At 42.0% G+C, this 24,016-nt stretch overlaps 2 protein-coding genes and 1 pseudogene across 6 annotated transcripts; 1 reads left to right on the forward strand and 2 right to left on the reverse strand.

The window, feature by feature from the left end:
* Nucleotides 1-214: 214 nt before the first annotated feature.
* Nucleotides 215-6,170, forward strand: LOC110504134 (integral membrane protein 2C). The gene is made up of 6 exons (XM_021582966.2): nucleotides 215-475; nucleotides 2,280-2,426; nucleotides 3,877-4,065; nucleotides 4,178-4,288; nucleotides 4,644-4,791; nucleotides 4,907-6,170. Exons 1-6 carry the CDS (start codon nucleotides 380-382, stop codon nucleotides 4,996-4,998), a joined length of 783 nt encoding a protein of 260 aa, XP_021438641.1. The 5' UTR covers nucleotides 215-379; the 3' UTR covers nucleotides 4,999-6,170.
* Nucleotides 6,171-7,453: 1,283 nt separating this feature from the next.
* Nucleotides 7,454-15,589, reverse strand: LOC110504132 (lysophosphatidic acid receptor 6-like). Of its 5 annotated transcripts, none has more exons than XM_021582963.2 (4): nucleotides 15,467-15,589; nucleotides 15,109-15,169; nucleotides 11,005-11,100; nucleotides 7,454-10,473 (listed from the first exon to the last, which is right to left on the reverse strand). In XM_021582963.2, exon 4 carries the CDS (start codon nucleotides 10,467-10,469, stop codon nucleotides 9,366-9,368), a length of 1,104 nt encoding a protein of 367 aa, XP_021438638.1. In that variant the 5' UTR covers nucleotides 10,470-10,473; nucleotides 11,005-11,100; nucleotides 15,109-15,169; nucleotides 15,467-15,589; the 3' UTR covers nucleotides 7,454-9,365. The 5 variants fall into 5 exon arrangements, with proteins under 5 accessions (XP_021438638.1, XP_021438637.1, XP_021438640.1 ...); XM_021582962.2 differs by having other exon boundaries at nucleotides 15,463-15,580; XM_021582965.2 differs by lacking the exon at nucleotides 11,005-11,100 and having other exon boundaries at nucleotides 15,463-15,580.
* On the reverse strand, nucleotides 7,665-8,971 carry LOC110503391 (annotated as a pseudogene).
* Nucleotides 15,590-24,016: the final 8,427 nt, after the last annotated feature.

The raw sequence follows: 24,016 nt of genomic DNA on the forward strand, positions 1-24,016 counted from the left end.
CACTCAATTTACGCTATACCCTATCCTGGATGTTGACGACGTGTGCGTTATTTAGCTATGGATACTTGGCTATTGTAGCTTTTTCTTTTTATAAACAGAATGTGCTAATGATACCGCATAATTATCAGTTCCCCCTTTCTTTATTTTTCTCACGGACGGTACTCTTCACACACTACTCATCGTCACGTAGACGTAACTCATTCCAGTGCCGGTGCCTTTAAGTGGGCTTAAAAGTCAAACTTCCGGTAGATTGATACCACCAGCTAGCTAGCTATATTGTATCAGTAACAACAGAAGAGGCTCGCATACGAAAGGGAATCTAGCTACTGTAGCTAGAAAGAATCGAAACCCACCCGACCAGTCTTTGACAGGGACAGCCATGGTCAAGATCACTTTCCAGTCCGTCGCGGGACAGAAAGCCGAGAAAGAGCAGAATGATGGCGACAAGACCGACATTCTCATAACCCATCCAATGGTAAATAAGTGATGCATTTCTCTGTTGTGGTTGGCAACATATATCGCTTTGTGTGCTGTGCCCTTCGATAAAACATAGCTAGCTAGCGCTACCTCCAGCAATAATGAAGTTACGCGCGGTGGGCTGTCAAGCGTCTGCAGGGCATTTTACCCGTACAATCATCGACGTAACAGGAGCATTTTAACGTTATTTGACAGCAGAGCAGCCATTGTCATTTATAAGGAAATAAAACGATGCTGTGCGGCTAACGAGCTCTTTGTGGAAATTTTGCCAAATAGTCTATGGATAAAGGGGAACTGCTAACATTACTATTGAACATAGTTAAGGGGATGTTCTTAGACCGATTAGCTTCATTGACATCAATTATTTAGGCCAACGTTAGGCTCTGAGAATGTAACTCTAATGTTGTCAATATCGGAGTTAAATTCTTAGTTGTAAGAACCTAAACCAAGAAGGATCAAATTGTTATTTAAGCATAGGCCTATAATGTTGGCTGCGGGTTATGAATAATTATTGTATCTCTTGGGAAATGTGACTGGATTACAATAAAAACATGTTTACCAAACACAGGCAGCAGACAACATGGCAGATGGAGGTTACTGCTGGCCATGCAAGTTCATATTTAATAAGTAGCATCACTGTGCCAGCAGTAGGCTACAGTCCTCAACTTGTGATGCAGTCGTTCAAGGAAAGCTTGGCTTCTCAGCATCCTGCTGTTTCAAATCCAATAAAATATGCTTTTCTTTCAGTCAGCCCCCTGCATTCAGTAATGAACTACAATGAAAGCCTGAGACAAGTATTTGATCAAAGGTTTGAAATATGCATCTTCACCAATTAGGCTGTATGTGTGCCTGTTTTTATCTCAAGGGTAAGTTGGCAGTGACCTATTGGCAGTTACCTTCTATAATATAGTGTTTGTTGGAAATGTAAACAGACTATCGTCACATTTTCAGTCAATCTAAGGCCCTCCTATCTCAATCAGCAGGGAAGAACACTGGTAAAAATCTGTCTCTGTGGGGAAAACGCACACAGACAGCGAAAATGATGCCTAGTCTATCCCTTCATCCTTGTGCATCTTATCTCCTAGTTTATCCTTCACCACAGGTTGTCATAACGCTAAGATTTTAGCTTTGATAGTCTTGTGAGCTGTTTTCATACATAGGCAATAGGAGATCAGTCAGGATATTTTCAAGTACCAGCTAAGAAAAGCTTGCTTTGTTGTCTCCTATGCACAGAGCTCATCTTCCAGGATAAATGTACCTGTACACCCACCTATCCACCCACGTAGTTGCACATATACGGTAGAAAGGATTTCCGCTCACATCCGTCACATGTTATGTTAATTATCATAAATGGTTACGTGAGCGGTGTAGGCTACAATCGTGCGCCTATTGCCAACCCGTGCCACCCTGCCAACAAACAGGTTGAGCGTGTGACAGAGGCAGATGGGGTGAGAGACTGGGGGTGGTGTTACTCTGTCTTTAGAAGTGCCATGTTACTAGCCACTCTGTTATCCATCTCTGCCTCCCACGTTGCTGTTCCCCTGCTAAAACATGCAGATTTATTCTATCTAAGACCAGGAACATAATGCACTCTTAACCCCACCTGACTTAGTCTGCCCTGTTCTGATGTGCCTCCATAGAATATCTGTGAAACACTAGCTTTTCACCAAGTACCAAAGCCTTACCAGTAAGCTTTGTCTGAGCTTCTTCTGTATTGTGAGGCAGCCTGCTGTAGAAGTACACTGCCTGGACAGGACACTAGCCTGTGTTTAAGTATGTGGCCCTGTGTCTCTCCCTGTCAGGAGGATGAGGAGGAGCTGGTTCTGCCTCTGCGCTCAGGGAGATCTCCTCTGAATGGCCTATGCTGCCTGACCTTTGGCCTGGTGGTCTTCATGTCTGGTCTGGTGTTGGCCTCCATCTATGTCTACCGCTACTACTTCATACCGCAGGTACCTAGAACCTACATCCAGTGACAGCATGAGACAATACTCTGATATCGCTCTGTCCTCTATGGTCCTACACTACATATACAAAAGTATGTGGACACCCGTTCAAAATTGTGGATTTGGTTATTTCAGCCACCCCGTTGCTGACAGGTGTATCAAATCGAGCACACAGCCATGCAATCTCCATAGACCAACATTGGCAGTAGAATGGTCTTACTGAAGAGCTCAGGGACTTTGAACGTGGCATCGTCAGAGGATGCCACCTTTCCAACAAGTCAGTTCGTCAAATTTCTGCCCTGCTAGAACTGCAACGATCAGCTGTAGTACTGTTTTGGTGAAGTGGAAACGTCTAGGAGCAACAGCGGCTCAGCCACAAAGTGGTAGGCCACACAAGCTCACAGAACGGGCCGGCTAGAGTGCATAGCATGTAAAGATTGTCCGTCCTCGGTTGCAACACTCACTACCAAGTTACAAACTGCCTCTGGAAGCAACATCAGCACAATAACTGTTCGTCGGGAGCTTCATGAAATGGGTTTCCATGACCGAGCAGTCGCAGACAAGCCTAAGATCACCATGCACAATGCCATGCGTTGGGTGGCGTAAAGCTCACAGCCATTGGACTCTGTAGCAGTGGAAAGTCCGACGGACAAATCTGGGTTTGGCATATGCCAGGAGAACGCTTCCTTCCCGACTGCATTGTGCCAACTGTAAAGTTTGTTGGAGGAGGAATAATGGTCTGGGGCTGTTTTTCATAGTTCGGGCTAGGCCCCTTAGTTCCAGTGAAGGAAAATCTTAACGCTACAGCATACAGTACGATGACATTCCAGGGGATTCTGTGCTTCCAACATTGTGGCAACAGTTTGGGGAAGGCATTTTCCTGTTTCAGCATGACAATGCCCCTGTGCACAAAGCGAAGTTCATACAGAAATGGTTTGTCAAGATCAGTGTGGAAGAACTTGATTGGCCTGCACAGAGCCCTGACCTCAACCCCATCAAACACTTTTGGGATGAATTGGAACACCGACTGTGAGCCAGGCCTAATCGCCCAACATCAGTGCCCGACCTCACTAATGCTCTTGTGGCTGAATGGAAGCAAGTCCCTGCAGCAATGTTCCAACATCTATTGTAAAGCCTTCCCAGAAGAGTGGAGGCTGTTATAACAGCAAAGGGAGACAAACTCCATATGAATGATTTTGGAATGAGTTGTTGATCGAGCAGGTGTCCACATACTTCACATGTAGTGGGTCTTCTGATGTTGAATTTCTAAATGTGCATCCTGGTTTAACTGTCTCTGGTGGTGGTATAACGTTCATTTTGAGGTCAGTTGTTTATCAGACATTGGTCCTTCTTTCCCAGTCTGAGATCATGAAACGTTCAATATTAGCAGTGACTGTGATAATGAGGATGATCGTTAGTGATAGCCTTGCTAACGGTTCCCTGTGCCTTGACCTAGATCCCAGAGGAGAGTCTGTTCCACTGCAGGGTTCGTTATGAGGACTCTGTGTATGCCCCTCTGAGAGGCAGACAGGAGCTGGAGGAGAACGTGGGCATCTACCTGGAAGACAACTATGAGCAGATCAGCGTGCCTGTGCCCCACTTTGGAGGAAGCGACCCTGCTGACATCATCCACGACTTTCACAGGGTGAGGAGGACTAGGCACATCCACGCACGTACCCACACACCTGATGTAGAGTCAATCCGCCAGCTTTTTGACATGCATAGTTTTATTTAGTTTAGTTTCTGTCTGTCACCAGGGACTGACTGCCTACCATGACATCGCTCTGGACAAATGCTATGTCATCGAGCTCAACACCACCATCGTTATGCCCCCACGGAACCTCTGGGAACTGCTGGTCAATGTTAAGGTAACATAAAGCCTGTCTCTCTCACTTTCTGTTTGAGATGCCATCTCCCATTTTCCACAGCTTATTATTCCCTCTTTGTCCCCGTCTCTCTCTCTGCCTCTGTCTTTCTGTCTCTCTCAATTGAAGGGGGTTTAATGGCATGGGAAACATGTTTACATTGTCAACGCAAGTGCAATGGATAATAAACTAAAGTGAAATAAACAATAAAAAATGAACAGTAAACATTACTCACAAGTTTCAAAGGAATGGAGGCATTTGACATGTCATTATGGCTATGTACAGTGTTATAATGATGTGCAAATAGTCTCTCATTCTCTCTGAACTCTAACCCTGTCCACCCCCCCTCTGTGTTTAGAAGGGGACATACCTGCCCCAGACCTACATTATCCAGGAGGAGATGTTTGTGACAGGGAGGGTTCACAACATGCGCCAGCTGGGGCCCTTCATCTACCGCCTGTGTAACGGCAAGGACACATACCGCCTGAAACGCCGCGCCCGCAGACGTGAGTCGGGAAGGAGGGGTTCAGAGCTTTGTATAAGGTTGTGCGGGTCATTCAGGGTCTGAATGGTCTACCTACTCTCTTGTCTAATAAAAGTCTTTCACTGTCTGACCTGTAGGCATCAACAAACGGGAAGTGGCGAACTGCCATCGCATCCGCCACTTTGAGAACACGTTTGTGGTTGAGACGGTCATCTGTGATGGAGTGTAAACTGTTACCTCAGCTTGACCTTCTGGCACGACACCCTAAGGCACAGCCACCTCTCCAGCCACTGTAGCGCATCCCTGTGTAGATACTTAGAATGACCTTTCAGTTGCACTTTAACTATGGTTTTGTTATTTTTTTCCATATGTTTAACTCTTCTTTATAAACACACTGTTTATTTTAGGAATTGTCAGTAGTGAGGTTTTCCTTGTGTTTCCTGGTTGCAATAATACATGTTTTTCTCTGTAATTTACCTTGGATGAAATAGTTTCATGTAGCAGAACCACTAAGCCAATTATGATGGGGAGGTTTTTCCACTTAAGAGAACTGTGACGGCCTTGGTTGTCAGGGAAGACAACAGTTTCCAAGTGTTGTCATGGCGACAACTTGATTTCCCTGCTCTTGAAATTACTGCGCGTGTGAAATCCTGCTACTGTCAGCCACCACCGGACCTAATGTTGTCGCATCGCCCCCTCATCTTTCTCTTGCTCTGTCGCACTGTTTGTCTGTCACGACCCCCCCCCCCCCCCCCCAGCACACCTCATGCTTCTCTTTTGTATCTCTTCTTCTTTAGCTCAGTCACCCTATCAAAGTAAAGGAAAACATGAATGTGAGTTTAAGAACCCTACAAAGAGAGTTAAGAACCAGTGTCCCTACAAAGTGAAGTAGACAAGTTGGCCATTATTAGTCTTTGTGTGTTTGCACCTGTATGTAAGGCCTCAAAAGTATAGAATCATGTACATGATACTTAATGTAGTTATGTAATATTATACCAGATTATTTCCAGCCAAGCTGCCCTTCTCCCTGTGAACGTGTCAGAATGTTTCTCCCTCCTTATTGATGCCCCTCTCATCACCTCTTATTGTGTATATTTCAGGGGAGGTTGAGCTTCTCCCCCTTCATTTGCACTCTTTATCAAGGCTTTTGTGAGTCATTCTAGTAGAATTCTGTCATTTATTTTTCACCCTGCATGTGTGTTTCTCTAAGGATAAACCGCACTGTTAGAATCTTTTCTAAGAGCACGTTTAAAGCCTTGGTCCAGAGTCAGAGACTGGACTAAAGTAATGATTGCTGTGAGGGAGTTTATTATATCATATGCTAATATATACCTTAGACAGGTCTGTATATTTTGTCTGCTGGTGAAGTCTTCTCTGTGAATAAAGTAGTTAAAACACCCAGGGGCTTCTATCCCTTGTTCTTTCTAAATAACTGTTACCACAAGGCACTACAGAGGGTACTGCGTACGCCCAGTACATCACTGGGACTAATTTTCCTACCATCCAGCACCTCTCTACCAGGCGGTGTCAGAGGAAGGCCCTAAACATTGTCAGACTCTAGCCACGCTAATCATAGACTGTTCTCTCTGCTACCGCATGGCAAGCGGTACCAGAGCGCCAAGTCTAGGTCCAAGAGGCTTCTAAATAGCTTCTACCCCACAAGCCATAAGACTCCAGAACATCTAATCAAATGACTACCCAGACTATTTTCATTGACCCCCCCCCCCCCCCCCCCCCCCCATTTTAACACTGCTGCTACTCTCTGTTACTACTATGCATATAGTCACTTTAATATCTCTACCGCACATTGACTGTGTACCAGTACCCTGTGTATATAGCCTTGCTATTGTTATTTTACTGCTACTGTTTAATTATTTGTTACTTTCATTTCTTATTTGTTTTGTTTTATTTTAAAACTGCATTGTTGGTTAAGGGCTTGTAAGTAAGCATTTCACTGTTGTATTTGGTGTATGTGACAAAACATTTGATTTGTTGCAGGCCTTCATGGAACATTTCGCTGTCCCGATTCTCTTTGGCTCTGTGCGTGTCACCAGCCTTGTTTCAGTGTCTAGACTCTAGAGGTAATGGATCATATTCTTAAGTGTTAGTGGGTGAAAGTGTGAATCTAGGTTACTTAAAGTGGAGGGTTGTGGTATGCTCTGAGCTGTCTTTTAGTAAGGGAAAGTGTAAACAATCTCATGCACTGACCTGGTTTGAGAATAGTGGAAAAGTAACTTTGTTTTTCACACAGTTAAGTGTCGCATAGGAGTGACACCACCTGCCGGAAGACAATGACTCATTGGATGAATTTATTTGAATGGCACCTTTACACTGGCTTTCCTATACTAGACTCCATAGTGACTTTTTATGTCCTGTCTGTCTGCCATATAGCCTGTGCACAGATGTCCCTCCATATGGCAGGGCTCTGAGCCACGGAGCTGTTGGATGGCTGCTGCTGCCTGCCTGGCTCCTCAGCCAGAAACTTCATGAATTATCAACAGTCACATGACTATCTGATGGTCGAACCAATCAACAAAGGGAACTGTTGGGCACCCGGCTCCGCATGTGAATGAAAGCCTTAGTAATTATTAGTACTTTTGGGGAAATACATGGGGAAGTACAAAACCTATATACAGTAAATGTCAATGACTTCAGTCTTATTAACCATCAAAATCAGGAAGATGAGGTCAAATGTTTATTCTATAAAACAATTGTATTGGCACATCTTAAAAGTACAGATGAGCTCAATTAAACTTACAGAAGAGATGAACTGTTACCACAACAAAAAAAAACTATAACATATAATTTGACAAAATATCATTCTATATTTAACTATAAATTGTGGCATATTTAGGGACACATTTTGATGCTGTTATCTCAAAATCTCCACTGGTAGTGGTTTCTCACTCACTGTGTTCTCACCCTTCATCTACTTTCATGTGATCTGGCCTGAGAAACCTCCATGTCAGAACCTTCTTCTTCCAGAAAGCATCTAAAGAGAAGTACTACAACAGTTGACGCTGGCCAGACAGAACATGGGCATGATAGCCTGCCTGATTTTGAGCGTCACGACGATGGAGGAGGGCAGGAAGAGGACAAACATCAGAAGGTTGATGGTGAAGATCAGCATGACGTTCATCTTGTTGACCCTGGCGGCATCGCTGAGGTGCCCACGTAGCTTCCAGGACACCATGGTGGTGGCGACCACGTTGATCCCCAGCATGATGAACACCAGCCCGGACTGCACATAACCAACGATCGGATTCTCCACAGAACATACATTAATAAACTCAAAGCAGACGTTAGTGGCATCACAGCTCTTTATCTGACTGATCTGGTAGAGGCTCTCTGGAATGATGACTGCCACTATCAGGACCCAGATGAAGACGCAGGCCTTCCAGGCGTTGGTGGTGGTGCGGAGGTTGCAGGACCTCAGAGGGTGGACCACAGCCTGTCCAGGCCAATGAAGGTGATGAAGGCGGCGCTGGAGCGGATGTTGTTGTGGAACAGCATGGTGGTGGCTGTACAGGCCTGGATGCCCAGGGGCCAGGTGCCCGTGGCGTAGAAGTAGACCCGGGTGGGCAGGGACAGGACCAGCAGCAGGTCGGACAGAGCCAGGTGGCTCATGGAGACAGCGCTGGAGGATTTGAAGCCATGGCGGCAGAGCAGAACCCACAGTGACATGGCATTGAGCGGCAGGCCCAGCACCACCACGCAATGGCAGAGGCTGTCACATAATAACTCCCCTCAGAGGAGAGTGCTCCTAAACTATCATTGTTGTTGTTCATGGTGTCTGTGCGTGTAATTTGAAAAGAGACAGAAACCACTCCCAATCCACTCACTCAATATTCTGGTTGCCACTTCCTGTCAGAGCAGTCTGCATAGAGGTTGAGCTGTTCTTAACTTCCGGAATGAAAGTGTTGAAACAGGAAGTGAGGGTGATTTTTTTATTTTCTCAGGAAGGTCCTCCCATCCTCTCTGCTGATAAGGTTGAAGACTCTTGACAACATGAACCATGTCTGAGTAACAAACTATCAACATGAAGAATCTCCGATCTCTGACCTAAACAGACAGTCTGATCATTTTTTTACGAAAAGTGAGTTATTCGTAGTGAATAGTTATAAACAAGCGTGTTGATCAAGAGCAACTGTCTAATAAATGTAAATACCGTTTTATATTTGAAATGGTCTGGATGTACACATCTTTACTGTCTAGATTGAGAGTGGGTGGATTGCATTTAAACAGTCCATATCTGAACAGTGTATAATTATGTAGAAGCTTCTATTCAGTATGAATAAATTACAAGACTCAGGGTTGTAAATCCCATGCCTTTTGTTGATCAGATCAGTTAGTGTTAGATATGCCCTCTGAGATATTCTGTGGAACCTATTTGAATCTCAGCCTCCTAAAGGTAAGAGGTAAGACTAGGACCAAAGGCCACGTGTGATGAGTGAGAATACAATGGAAGGTTGGATGATTGATTTAAAAACATTTATTCCAAGTGCTGGCCATTCATTCAATCTTCGAGCAACTTGTCTCCTCTGTCTGCTGTGGGGATCTGAGTTTTCCATTTCCCAGATAGAGGCATTTCCCCATCTACAGGGGAAATGTCTCCACCCTGCTCTCCACTCTGCAGGCACCAAGAGGGGATAAGCCACATCTATCTAGCAAGTCCAATTGATCTCCATTGACCTGGGCATCTGATCCTGTCTCTCCAGGTTCCTTGACCTTGATGTTGTCCATTGGATGCTGGTTGATTTCCCTGAGCCTCGCCACTACGTTTCCTCTAGTGGACATCCTCCGCCTCTCCTTGCTGGCAGTCAGCAGGTTCTCCTTCAGGATGAAGTAGTAGCAGACCCCGTCCGTCAGACAGTTGATGCTGCCCAGACACATGCTGATATGGACGAAGTCTCTGAGGGGGTTGATGACGTTCGGGTCCTCCGTGCGGTTCTTGGCCAGGAAGTAGACGACTGCGGCCACGTGGTAGGGGATGAAGCACAGCAGGAAGGCCACCAGGTTGCTCAGGACGATTTTCACAGACTTGTTGTTCCTCAGCTTATCGTCCAGTGGGTTCAGTCGCCGCATGCCACTCAGGATCTGCATCACACGCACCGAGAAGAACACCATGGCAACCGTGCTGATTGAGAACACTGTCTCTATGGCGATGATGATCCATTTCTTCTTCCAGGTTTCGCTGGAGAACTTCTGGAAACACTTGGTTTCGTTGCCTTTGTGCATTCTGGTGTCGTTGTTGTTTTTGTTGTGGAGCTCATAGACGGGTGTGGTGAAAGCGAATACCATCACCCACACGGCCAGGCATACCAGGGCAGCCTTCCGTGGCGAATGCAGACGCTTGCCATTGATTGGAAATCGCAAATAAACATAGCGGTCGCCAGAGATGCACACGATCAGTATGATGCTCCCATAGATGTTGACGAACACCAGGCTCTCCAGGAAGGTGCAGAATCCCATGCTCAGGCCCCAGTTGTGTTCGTAGGCGTACATCTTGAAGGGCAGAGAGAAGATGAGAAGGCTGTCGTTGATGATCAGACTGCTGAGGTACACCGTGGACTCAGTCCATCGACGCATTCTGAAGAGGAGGAGCCACAGAGCGGCCAGGTTGAGGGGAAGACCCACCATGAATGTGGGGACATAGACAATCCACTGTATATAGCACACTTTGCTGTCACACAGTACCATTTTCCTGCAAACAGAGAGGGAAATACATACACATGAATGTAATTTCACTTATGACTCAATAATTTTTAACCAATACTAGAGGCATCAATCAGGATGGTCACTGTGCAAGAGTAAAGAGATTTATAGGGGATATCCTGTAGTAAAGCTCAAGTGCATTGGAAAATAATGAACCAACTAATCATTTGGATCACAACTGCCATCTCATAGACTAGGCATTGTGTTACTACCTACTAGGCGACGGTAACTAATTTAATTTTAGTGTACCAGGCTTTTTAGAGGTCCATTACTAAGTGGCAGTACTCAATTCCTCTGTAACCCTATAAAAGGGGAAAGGAATTGGCATTCTTGGAAAGGCATCTTATCTGAGATTCTGGGATGATCTCAAAACGCACACTCCATGTGTCCTCTGTCCTCTCTCTTTAAAACCCATTGGAGGAGAAGGTCAGAGGAGCGAGACATCTGGTTTTCTCATCCAATGAATTTTGAAAAGGAGATGAGGAGAGAGGATGTTAGGAGTTTGAAATTGAGATCTTACCTCGTTTGGGCCAAGTCAAAGATGGATTATTACATTGTCAAGATGTCCTCAAAGATGAAAGGCTGGCATGAGGCAGCAAGATCAGGTGGGACCATTCTATCCAATGAGAGGGGGAGTTACGTGTGAGAACAACAGGCAAAACTCAGATATAAAGTAATTTCTTTCAAAGTTGATAAAATGCCACGTCAGTCCACCTATATCGGTGCATTTGTAACAAACGAACCATTACGAAACGTATTTTCAATCAAATAAGCCTCACATAGCAAATTAGCAATTAAAGGTTTTGTTGACCAAATTTTACACTCTCTCATGGACTTCCATTCCTTACTTTGTGGTCTTATTTTTGTTGACAGATTTTGGGATGAGTAAACCCTCTCGCCTCGACTCTTCCTCTCTGGCCACGTGCTGTGACTGTGTTTGATTGTCATGTTTAAGGGGTTGATGGGAACTAGTGTGAAAGTAAAGAAGGCCTATTTATAAAACGGCAACACCAGCCGCTGTCCTTTGTGTTATCGGAACAGAGTTGTGTTTAAAATGTTAGAAAACTACTTCCCATAGCCTGATACATTAGCTTGTAATTTAGTGGGATAGGCCAATAGTTTACCCTTTTGCAGTATGACTTGTCAGACATTTATCACATGTTCAACTGGTATTGGTAGTTAATTAGATTTGCAGTGAAATCAGTTTGGAATTCATCTTAAACTGTGTGCAGTGAACCACTTTTATATAGACTATCAGTAAGACTTGGCCTATCTCTCTATTTGCCGGTAGCAACTCATTGTAATCAAGCTATTTGTGGTTTTGTACATTAAATTCTTCCCAATCAATGATCAGCACTGTACCATTGATCAAAATCGTTACATGTCAAATTAAAGCAATTTTGTATACTTCTATCATTCATTTGGTCGGCCTGTTGGGAACCATGTCTTAGTTTGAAGCTCCTCTTTGCTCCTGTCTAAATCAAGGGGTGTTGTACCGCTTATGTCTATGACTATCATCCCACAGACACAGGGCACAGACATCAGTTCAACGTCTAGTTTCGATTTACATTTGGTTGAGTTGTCAACTAACGTGAATTCAACTTGAAATCAACAAAACATTTCATCATGTCAGTCAAATTAAGTTAAAGTTGGGTGAAAAAAAGGAAATTCCCTTATGATTGACTTTTTATCATAACTAATCAGTTTTCCACGTTGATTTTACTTCATCACATAGGATTTTCGTGTTGAATTATTGTGGAAATAACATTGATTCAACCCGTTTTTGCCCAGTGGGCTGTCACATTAGGTAATAGCCTACCACTGTCCTATCTATGCATATAAATATGTCAGTGTAAGTTTAGTACCATTTTACAACTACAGTTGAAGTCGGAAGATTACAATTAATAGCATCATAGTGAGCGCTAACAGGGATCTACTGTCCATGGGTTATAAATACAGTTGAAGTTGGAAGTTTACATACACTTAGGTTGGAGTCATTAAAACTTGTTTTTCAACCACTCCACAAAATTCTTGTTAATAACAAACTATAGTTTTGGCAAGTCGGTTAGGACATCTACCTTGCGCCTGACACAAGTAATTTCTCCAACAATTGTTTACAGACAGATTATTTCACTTATAATTAACTGTATCACAATTCCAGTGGTTCAGAAGTTTACATACACTAAATTGACCGTGCCTTTAAACAGCTTGAATAATTCCAGAAATTATGTCATGGCTTTAGAAGCTTCTGATAGGCTAATTGACATCATTTGAGTCAATTGGAGGTGTACCTGTGGATGTATTTCAAGGCCTACCGTCAAACTCAGTGCCTCTTTGCTTGACATCATGGGAAAATCAAAAGAAATCAGCCAAGAAAAACAATTGTAGACCTCTACAAGTCTGGTTCATCCTTGGGAGCAATTTCCAAACGCCTGAAGCTAACACGTTCATCTGTACAAACAATAGTACGCAAGTATAAAAACCATGGGACCACGCAGTCGTCATACCACTCAAGAAGGAGACACATTCTGTCTCCTAGAGATGAATGTACTTTGGTGCGAAAAGTGCAAATCAATCCCAGAACAACAGCAAAGCACCTTGTGAAGATGTTGGAGGAAACAGGTACAAAATTATCTACATATAGAGAATAGAGAATAATATATAAAATGAGTCCGATATCGACATAACCTGAAAGGCCGCTCAGCAAGGAAGAAGCCACTGCTCCAAAACCGCCATAAAAAAAGCCAGACTACGGTTTGCAACTGCACATGGGGACAAAGATTGTACTTATTGGAGAAATGTGCTTTGGTCTGATGAAACAAAAATATAAATGTTTGCCCATAATGACCATCGTTAAATTCAGAGGGAAAGTGCAAGCTTGCAAGCCGAAGAACACCATCCCAACCGTGAAGCACGGGGGTGGAAGCATCATGTTGTGGGGGTGCTTTGCTGCAGGAGGGACTGGTGCGCTTCACAAAATAGATGGCATCATGAGGACGGAAAATTATATGGATATATTGAAGCAACATCTCAAGACATCAGTCAGGAAGTTTAAAGCTTGGTCGCAAATGGGTCTCCCAAATGGACAATGACCCGAAGCATACTTCCAAAGTTGTGGCAAAATGGTTTAAGGACAACAAAGTCAAGATATTGGAGTGGCCATCACAAAGTATTGGCCTCAATCCTAGAGACAATTTGTGGGAAGAACTGAAAAAGTGTGTGCAAGCAAGGAGGTCTACAAACCTGACTCAGTTACACCAGCTCTGTCAGGAGGAATGGGCCAAAATTCACCCAACTTATTGTGGGAAGCTTGCGGAAGGCAACCAAAACGTTTGACTGAGGTTAAACAATTTAAAGGCAATGCTGCCAAATACTAATTGAGTGTATGGTAACTTCTGACCCACTGGAAATGTGATGAAAGAAATAAAAGCTGAAATATATAATTCTCTATACTATTATTCTGACATTTCACATTCTTAAAATAAAGTGGTGATCCTAACTGACCTAAAACAGGGAATTTTTACTGGGATTAAATGTCTGGAAGTGTGAAAAACTGAGTTTAAATGTATTTGGCTAAGGTGTGTGTAAACTTCCGACTTCAACTGTATGTCCACTGTTGACATGGAAACAAGGAAATAGTTGCCCACCAAGAGGTTAAAGGAAAACTCCACCCAAAAACAATATTTTGGTATTTGTCCATTGTTGACATAGTCCCAAAAGGTTGTGTAACTTTCAAAACACAGAAATCATCCCTGATGATGTATTTTGCATCATATGGTGCTTCCGAGTGGCGCAGCGGTCTAAGGCACTGCATCTCAGTGCAAGAGGCGTCACTACAGACCCTGGCTTGATTCCACAACCGGGCGTGATTAGGGGTCCCATAGGTCGGCGCACAATTGGCCCAGCGTCATCCGGGTTAGGGTTTGGCTGGGGTAGGCCACCATTGTAAATAAGAATGTGTTCTTAATTGACTTGCCTGGTTAAAAAATTTAACACAAAAAAACAACTCTGTTGCAAAATGCATCATACAAGGGTGATTTAGAGCTACATACCTTGAAAACTTGAGTGCTGACAAGCTAAATATTTTGGGACTATGTCAACAATGGGCGAATGAAACAAATACCAAAATATCGTTTTTGGGTGGAATTATCCTTTAATGTGTGATGGTCTGCTATGACTGTTTATTCAACACCATAAGAAAATGATCAAATACATTGTTTGTTTGCATCCTACTAAGATTAACATTTACTGTTTATTAAAGTAATAATGAGTTCAAATCCATTGTTGATTTACATACGTTTTTTTTTACTAATTTGAATGTCGCAGGTTTAAATTTAACATGATGACTGAACCAATGACTGTATAGGTCTGAACAGTGTGATTTTTTCCCCTTTGTAGATTGTGCATGAGTTTAAAATGTGTTTCCATTGTTGTAGGGACCATGACATTTGAATTTGTCTAGATGATTTACGATTATATGGCACAGTATCTCACAACAGCATGGCAGAAACCTCAGGTGATTGTAAAGATAAAATTAGGTTAGCTAAGGCATGCACAGTGAAGAACTGGGTGCAAAACTCCAGTCCAAAACCATTACAGTAGGCTACTTTAAAAACACACTCACCGAAATCGCGTTGGGATAATTGTCTCCTCTCAACTGGAGCCGAACCTCGTGGCTTTGAGTCCTTGTTTGGTAAAACAGACTTTAACCTACAGTAAATAGCCTATGTCGTGCCAATATGTATTCCTCTGATTGATAGTGAAACCCGTTGTGCACGCTGTTTTCCAAAGAGCACTACACAAACCACACTGGACCTGCAGTCTGCTCTAGGCTAGTACCGCTTTGATTGACTAGTTTGCATTGACTAGGTTTAACGAAGCAGTGTATTTCAAATGAAACTAACATAATCAGATAAACACATACAGTAGCTAAAAGAAGACACTCTTCACTTGTTGTGTGGATTGCACACATACATACCCACCACTTCTGCTTAGGCCACAGACGTGGTTAATCACGCTCAGTTTTCTTTTGTATGTAAAACGTTTCACTACCTCTGTAAGATATGTAGGTTAACAGAAGGCGTTTCCCCTTTGACATATATACGTTTCCCACGCAGGTTTGAGGTTTTCATTTCGTCTTTTCTAGAAAGAACCAAGCTGTATATTCAATTGTAAATCTTTTTAATCATGATTCCATCAACTGTCATTGCTCATGCACACATTCACATACGAGTGGGTGACTGTCTGGAAAATAGTCTGAAACAGTGAAATACAACTTTATAATGTAAAGTTGCACTAGACGGTCCCCAGTAAGGGGACATTTGGAGTACTCTGTCAGGAGCCAATTCAAATTCATGTGTGTGTGTGTGTGTGTGTGTGTTTGAAATATCATTACTAGTGGTGAAATCTAGCTCTCTGGAAACTGCCCCCTTGTTCTTGCCTGAAAGTACAAGTAGACTTTTGACTGTGAAGTCTGTCTGATAATGTAGGCCAGAGAAAAATGTCGTTATGGCATAGAGTACAATACATCACCTCCACAGCCACATTCTCATTTATTTTCCATCTTCACTTTTCATACTTTGAATGAGTGATCTTCCAGTCATTGTGAAACTAGTCATCATTGCCTGGGCCCCCATGCGTTTGAATGAATCCTCTACAGATCAGTAATCCATATTTGGTCTAGAAAAGCGATTAAGGCCTACTCTACATGTCTCATGTCACACTTCCTCTCAGCCTAGTGTACAGTGCATTCGGAAAATATTCATACCCCTTCACTTTTTCCACATTTTGTTACTTTACAGGCTTATTCTAAAATGGATTAAATCGTTTTTTCCCCAAATCAACCTACACACAATACCAAGAAAAAACAGGTTTTTAGAAATTTTGGGCAAATGTATATAAAAAAAATTTAATATCACATTTACATAGGTATTCAGACCCTTTACTCAGTAATTTGTTAAAGCACCTTTGGCAGTGATTACAGCCTTGAGTCATCTTGGGTATGTCATAACAAGCTTGGCACACCTGTATTTGGGGCGTTTCTCCCATTCTTCTCTGCAGATCCTCTCTAGATCTGTCAGGTTGGATGGGGAGTGTCTCTGCACACCTACATTCAGGTCTCACCAGAGATGTTCGATCGGGTTCAAGTCCGGGTTCTGGCTGGGCCACTCAAAGTCATTCAGAGACTTGTACCGAAGCTACTCCTGCGTTGTCTTGGCTGTGTGCTTAGGGTCGTTGTCCTGTTGGAAGGTAAACATTCACCCCAGTCAGGTCCTGAGCGCTCTGGAGCTGGTTTTCATCAAGGATCTCTCTGTACTTTACACCGTTCATCTTTCCCTCGATCCTGACTAGTCTCCCAGTCCCTGCCGCTGAAAAACATCCCCACAGTATGACACTGCCACCACCATCCTTCACTGTAGGGATGCTATTGGCCAGGTGATGAGCAATGGCCACTCTACCATAAAGGCCTGATTGCTGGAGTTCTGCAGAGATGGTTGTCCTTCTGGAAGGTTCTCCCATCTCCACAGAGTAACTCTGGAGCTCTGTCAGAGTGACCATTGGGTTCTTGGTCACCTCCCTGATTGCTCAGTTTGGAACCACCAAGAAGAGTCTTGTTGGCTCCAAACTTCTTCCAATTAATAATGATGGAGGCCACTGTGCTTTTGGGAACCTTCAATGCTGCAGACATTTTTTGGTACCCTTCCCCAGATCTGTGCCTTGACACAATCATGTCTCTGAGCTCTACGGACAATTCCTTTAACCTCATGGCTTGGTTTTTGCTATGACACGCACTGTGAACTGTGGGACCGTTATAGTCCAGGCTGTATCACATCCGGCCGTAGTTGGGAGTCCCATAGGGTGGCGCACAATTGGCACAGCGTCGTCCAGGTTTGACCGGGGTAGGCCATCATTGTAAATAAGAATGTGTTCTTCATTGACTTGCCTAATTAAATGAAGGTAAAACATTTTTTTAAATTAAATAGTCAGGTGTGTGCCTTTCCATATCATGTCCTAATCAATTACATTTTCCACAGGTGGTCCAATCAAGTTGTAGAAACATCTCAAGGAGGATCAATTGAAACTGGATGGGCCTGAGCTCAATTTCAAGTCTCATAGCAAAGGGTCTGAATACTTATGTAAATAAGGTATTTTTAGTATTTTATATATTTATTTATTTTCAAACATTTCTAAAAACCTGTTTTTGCTTTGTCATTATGGTGTATTGTGTGTAGATTGATGAGGAAATAAAATAATTTTATACATTTTAGTATAAGGCTGTAACGTAACAAAATGTGGAAAAAGTGAAGGGGTCTGAATACTTTCCTAATGCACTGTATGTGTGCATTGTGCAATAGATACAATATACTGAATGTGGTAACACATTTGTCAAATTAATGAAACAAGGTGTAAGCCTAAGATCATATTTCAAGACCATGTACAACACAGACAGCGATTGAGAGTCCTACTGAGTTTTTGTCACCTGCGGTGATACTTGAATTTAACGCGATTAACCAAACATTTTGTTTGATTAGCTACTGTACATAACCAAGGAGTTAACAGTCCTTGTATCACATTTCCACACAGGCTGCCAAGACTGTGACATTAATAACATGATCCACCTGCCTCCTGTTACAGGAACGATGGATGCAGGGGGAAGGTAACCAGTAAATTAGGCTTAATTATATTTAATTAACTAATTATCACCAGGGGTTTGCCAATATATTACTCTATTTTTATTTTATTAATCTTTTAATGTCATGTAATATTATCTTATGTTGTTCTTGTCCGTAACTGGTCCTTACTCAGTCATGTGTTTGTACATTTTATGTGGAACCCAGGAAGAGTAGCTGCTGCATGTTCAATAGCTAATGGGGATCCTAATCAATTATAGTGAGCTTCAAAAGTATTGGGACAGTGACACATTTTTTGTTGTTTTGGCTCTGTACTCCAGCCTTTTGGATTTGAAATGATACAATGACTATGAGGTTCAAGTGCAGACTGGCATTTGAGAGTATTTTCATCCATATCAGGTGAACCGTTTAGAAATTACATCACTTTTTGTACATAGTCCCCCCTTTTTAGGGAACCAAAAGTATTGGGACCAAAAGTTTTGTTTTTGGTCCCATATTCCTCGAAAGCAATGATTATGTTAAGCTTGTGACATTACAAACTTGTTGGATGCGTTTGCTGTTTTTTGTGTTTCAGATTATTTTGTGCCCAGTAGAAAATAATGGTAAATAATGTATTGCCTCAATTTGGAGTCACTTTTACTGTAAATAAGAATAGTATATGTTTCTAAATACTTCTACATTCATGTGGATACCACCATGATTAAGACAAAACATCAGCTATGCTGGTTAACGCTTGACCTGATTGAATCCAGGCCTAAATTTAACCAATAGTAGTGCTCTTTGGTTAGTGAATAGCATATGGAAATTGTAACTTTAATCTTTAATGATTGTAAAAAACTGTTTTGCACAATAAGATTATTAAACAGATGTTGGGGAGAGGTTTCCCTTTGGTGGATAGATTAATAAATCAGATCAGGATAAATTAGGTTTCCCTTTGGTGGATAGATTAATAAATCAGATCAGGATAAATTAGGTTTCCCTCTAGTGGATAGATTAATAAATCAGATCAGGATAAATTAGGTTTCCCTCTAGTGGATAGATTAGTAAATCAGATCAGGATAAATTAGGTTTCCCTCTAGTGGATAGATTAGTAAATCAGATCAGGATAAATTAGGTTTCCCTCTAGTGGATAGATTAGTAAATCAGATTAGGATAAATTCGGTTTCCCTCTAGTGGATAGATTAATAAATCAGATCAGAATAAATTAGGTTTCCCTCTAGTGGATAGATTAGTAAATCAGATTAGGATAAATTCGGTTTACCTCTAGTGGATAGATTAGTAAATCAGATTAGGATTAATTAGGTTTCCCTCTAGTGGATAGATTAGTAAATCAGATTAGGATAAATTCGGTTTACCTCTAGTGGATAGATTAGTAAATCAGATTAGGATTAATTAGGTTTCCCTCTAGTGGATAGATTAATAAATCAGATCAGAATAAATTAGGTTTCCCTCTAGTGGATAGATTAGTAAATCAGATTAGGATAAATTAGGTTTCCCTCTAGTGGATAGATTAGTAAATCAGATTAGGATAAATTCGGTTTACCTCTAGTGGATAGATTAGTAAATCAGATTAGGATTAATTAGGTTTCCCTCTAGTGGATAGATTAATAAATCAGATCAGGATAAATTAGGTTTCCCTCTAGTGGATAGATTAGTAAATCAGATTAGGATAAATTCGGTTTACCTCTAGTGGATAGATTAGTAAATCAGATTACAGTAGGATAAATTCGGTTTACCTCTAGTGGATAGATTAGTAAATCAGATTACAGTAGGATAAATGAGGTTTCCCTCTAGTGGATATATTAGTAAATCAGATTAGGATAAATTCGGTTTACCTCTAGTGGATAGATTAGTAAATCAGATTACAGTAGGATAAATTCGGTTTACCTCTAGTGGATAGATTAGTAAATCAGATTAGGATAAATTCGGTTTACCTCTAGTGGATAGATTAGTAAATCAGATTACAGTAGGATAAATTCGGTTTACCTCTAGTGGATAGATTAGTAAATCAGATTAGGATAAATTCGGTTTACCTCTAGTGGATAGATTAGTAAATCAGATTACAGTAGGATAAATTCGGTTTACCTCTAGTGGATAGATTAGTAAATCAGATTACAGTAGGATAAATTAGGTTTCCCTCTAGTGGATATATTAGTAAATCAGATTAGAACAAATTAGCTTTCCCTCGTGTGAATAGATTAGTATTCAGATTAGGATAAATGAGATTTCTCTCTAGTGAATCGATTAGTATATCAGATTAGGATAAATTAGATTTCTCTCTAGTAGATAGATTAGTAAATCAGATTAGGATAAATGGGAGTGACAATCCTTCATATTAGTAGGGGAGAGTGGGGTAAATTGTGCCAAAGGGGTTATTGTGCCAAAGGGGTAAATTGAGCCAAAGGGGTCAATTGAGGGTCCCTTCCCACTGGGCACAGACGTCAGTTCAACATCTAGTTTGGATATACATTTGGTTGAGTTGTCAACTAACGAGAATTCAACGTGAAATCAACAACACGTTGGATTTAGGTACAATTTGTGTTTAAAAAGAGACAAATGCACTTACGTTGATGACGTTTTGCAAATCTAATCAGTTTTCCACATTGATACAATGTCAACACAGATTTTTTGGGTTGAAATGACATGGAAACAACATTGATTCAACCAGTTTTTGCCCAGCGGATTTTCTCGGAAATCATACACAAAATTAAACATTTGACCAAATATTTAGGAAGAGGTCATAAGTCTGTGAAGGAATAAACCACATGGAAAAAAATGGTAAACAAGTTAGGTCCAAAAAATTGATTTTCACCAAGTCAAAATAATGTATTGTGTTCGAGGTTTCACGATGCTTCTATCCAAACCAAAGTCATTTGTTTTAAGATTGTTCTATACATCAGTTGGAATCTCGATAAGCTTCAATATGAGGTCCTAAAACTAGCATGAAGTGCCTCCTAGTAGCTGTGTGGGCTAATATAGTCAAAATGTTTGTCTTGGGGTAAGTTCAGCCAATGGCCTTGGGGTAAGTTAAGCCAATGGCCATGGGGTAAGTTAAGCCAATGGCCAGTTGATCAAATCAAAGTGTTTTCTTCACAGGCATAATGCTAGGCATTATTGTTGGGATATGAGGTAACAACAGAGCCTGGATAATGTTAAGTGTAAAAAAAAACCATTACGTATAAAGTGTGTGTTAGGTGTTAAATCTGTGTTCAAATTTGCTTAAAATTAGAGGATTGTGATTGTGTTGAATTGTGTTTTGGAAATAAAGAAGACGTGGTTTTAAAAAGGTAGTGGAAATATTTAATTCAGTACAGAAATGTGTAGGCGGCTTAATTTACCCTGTCCCATTGTGCCACTAGACCACTTGCTTTGGACAAGCTATGTTTGTTAGAAAGAATACTACATTTCCCTTGATGGAGTGATTCTGAATGTAAAAATGGCTCAACTAAGCCCACTCTCCCTTACAGCTTTGACTGAGTTTAATTATTTCAGTCCCTTATGAGGTGAAACACTAGCAAGCATCTCTCTCTCTCGCTCTCTCCTCTTCCTCCCCACTTCTCACCTATACAAAAAGCTGATACGACACTTTAGCCAGAGGAGTTGATATACATTATGACTGAGTCCGTAAAAGCACTTTGTAGACATGTTCTATCCTGGAGCATAAGTTAATAGTTAACCAATAGGTGTCATATTATTATCAACAGGCTTCAGGTGTGGAATTTTAACAATGCCTTTAGCAGGCAGATTAAATCCATCGCTCGACTCAGATAACCACACTGTGGTTGGAGTTTACAAACGGCACTCTTGACCTGTGAACTAGAAAGACAGGGCTTAGAGAGTGAGAGGAGAAATATGTCCAACCAGGTTACACAATAATGCATCCTCAGGGAGGGACATATTGCATACCTCAGATGTCTGACTTGAGCTCAAGGAAAATTCTCAGTGGACAAAACGCATTCCGCCCCGAAACCCATCAGCTCTCTCTCTCTCTCTCTCTCTCTCTCTCTCTCTCTCTCTCTCTCTCTCTCTCTCTCTCTCTCTCTCTCTCTCTCTCTCTCTCTCTCTCTCTCTCTCTCTCTCTCTCTCTCTCTCTCTCTCTCTCTCTCTCTCTCTCTCTCTCTCTCTCTCTCTCTCTCTCTCTCTCTCTCTCTCTCTCTCTCTCTCTCTCTCTCTCTCTCTCTCTCTCTCTCTCTCTCTCTCTCTCTCTCTCTCTCTCTCTCTGTGTGTGTGTGTGTTCAGAAACCAACCTGTTCAATATACTGTTGACAAAGGGAGAATAAGAGTACTGATACTGTCACTATAAGTAAACATTCCTATTTTGATCACTGATTTGAGAAATCCTTTACACTTTCACTTCTCTCTCTTTTCTTTCTACTGTACCTCTCCTTCCTATACACGTTCTCTATATTGAAACATTACTGTAATAGAGATCTATCTGATTGGTTGGGTAGATCCAGTCAACAAAGCTGTGTGAATCACACAAACACGCCCGTCTGAGGTGAGGAGTCAGTAGGGTGAGTCTGGAAAAGTGTGGTGCCTTGCTCAATCTGCATTGTTATTTTGTCAGTGTGACGTGAGATTGTTTCTGTTGTTATTGAGACGTCAAGAAGATCTGTGTGCCTTATTGCGCCTCTAATATATTATTAGATATGAGAATCTTTCCCAGTGACACAATAACTATTGTAGTTGGATGATCAAGACAGAAACAGTTCTGTATAAGACAGGCAGCTTCAGAGAGCTTGTGTTGTTACTCTGTCAGCCTTCCTCGATTATCTTTTGGATGTTGTGTGAATGTGTTTGACCCCCAGACCCTCTCCATCTGGTCTGATTAGAGGGAAGGAGTTTGATGGTGCGAGGCGAACACTCTGCTCATACAACGAGGCCTCACTCAACCATTCTCTGCATAAAGGAGCCCTGGAATTCTCTCTCCTGCTGCTGCATGAACTGTACTGATCAGGCAGCGGGGCGCAGGTTTACAGAGACCATCATCCACCACAGACAAGCAGGACAACAGGCTACATATCATCTGAACACACAGTTCTGTACCACACTGGAGGACCTACAGGAGAACTGGCAGGTGTACTGGCTTTTAGTGTGTTCTCTGAGGTGTGACTAACCCCTATACAGGAGAATACAAGGTATACACCACTGGGTAACACACTGAAGATCTCCAGAGGAGGAATATAAAGAAAATAAGTACTAAAGGAGTGATCAGTGATCGCCATGAGGCTGAATTCCCTGGCACAGGTAAGTGGTTTTTCTGGTTCTCCAGAGCACAGAAGAGCAGAGCAGAGAGAGATGGCATGCAGGTGAGGCCAGGCCGGGCTCTGGAATATCTTTCAGCGGGCCCCAGACAGACAGTACAGCAGTGGTATTCAAAGTCGGGGTCTGCAGTGGGGTCGGCAAATGAAACATTAAGAGAACAGATTGTTGTATGGGACAATATACAAATGTTTTTGAGAAAGATGATTAGAAAAAAATATGTTGAGTAAATGTATTTTTTGGTTTCTTTTCATTTTGATAAGAGATGAAAATGTAATGAATTAAAGGATATTTGTTGATATAAAAATAGAAATGTAACTATTTTAAGGTTGTGTCATTATATTTGGAGTGAGGTGGGATCATGAGAAAAAAAATGGTGTCCCCAGAAATTCTGGTGGAAGAAATGGGGTCCCTGCTGCAAAAGTTTGAATACCATTGCAGTGCAAGGCGGTACACAGAGGGTGAGAGGGAGGGAGGGAGAGAAAAAGAGGGCGAGTCATACACAGAATCATTACAGTTTAGGGAGAGAGAGGGGGCTGACTCTGATTGGCTCCATGGCTGTTTGAGTAACTAACAACACTCCTGCCCCCCAGGCAGGGGGTGGAGGAAGGGGGAGGAGTAGAGAGAAAGTAGAGAGAG

Source organism: Oncorhynchus mykiss, chromosome 24 (genome assembly GCF_013265735.2).
Source record: "Oncorhynchus mykiss isolate Arlee chromosome 24, USDA_OmykA_1.1, whole genome shotgun sequence".
Classification (NCBI taxonomy): Eukaryota; Metazoa; Chordata; class Actinopteri; order Salmoniformes; family Salmonidae; genus Oncorhynchus; species Oncorhynchus mykiss.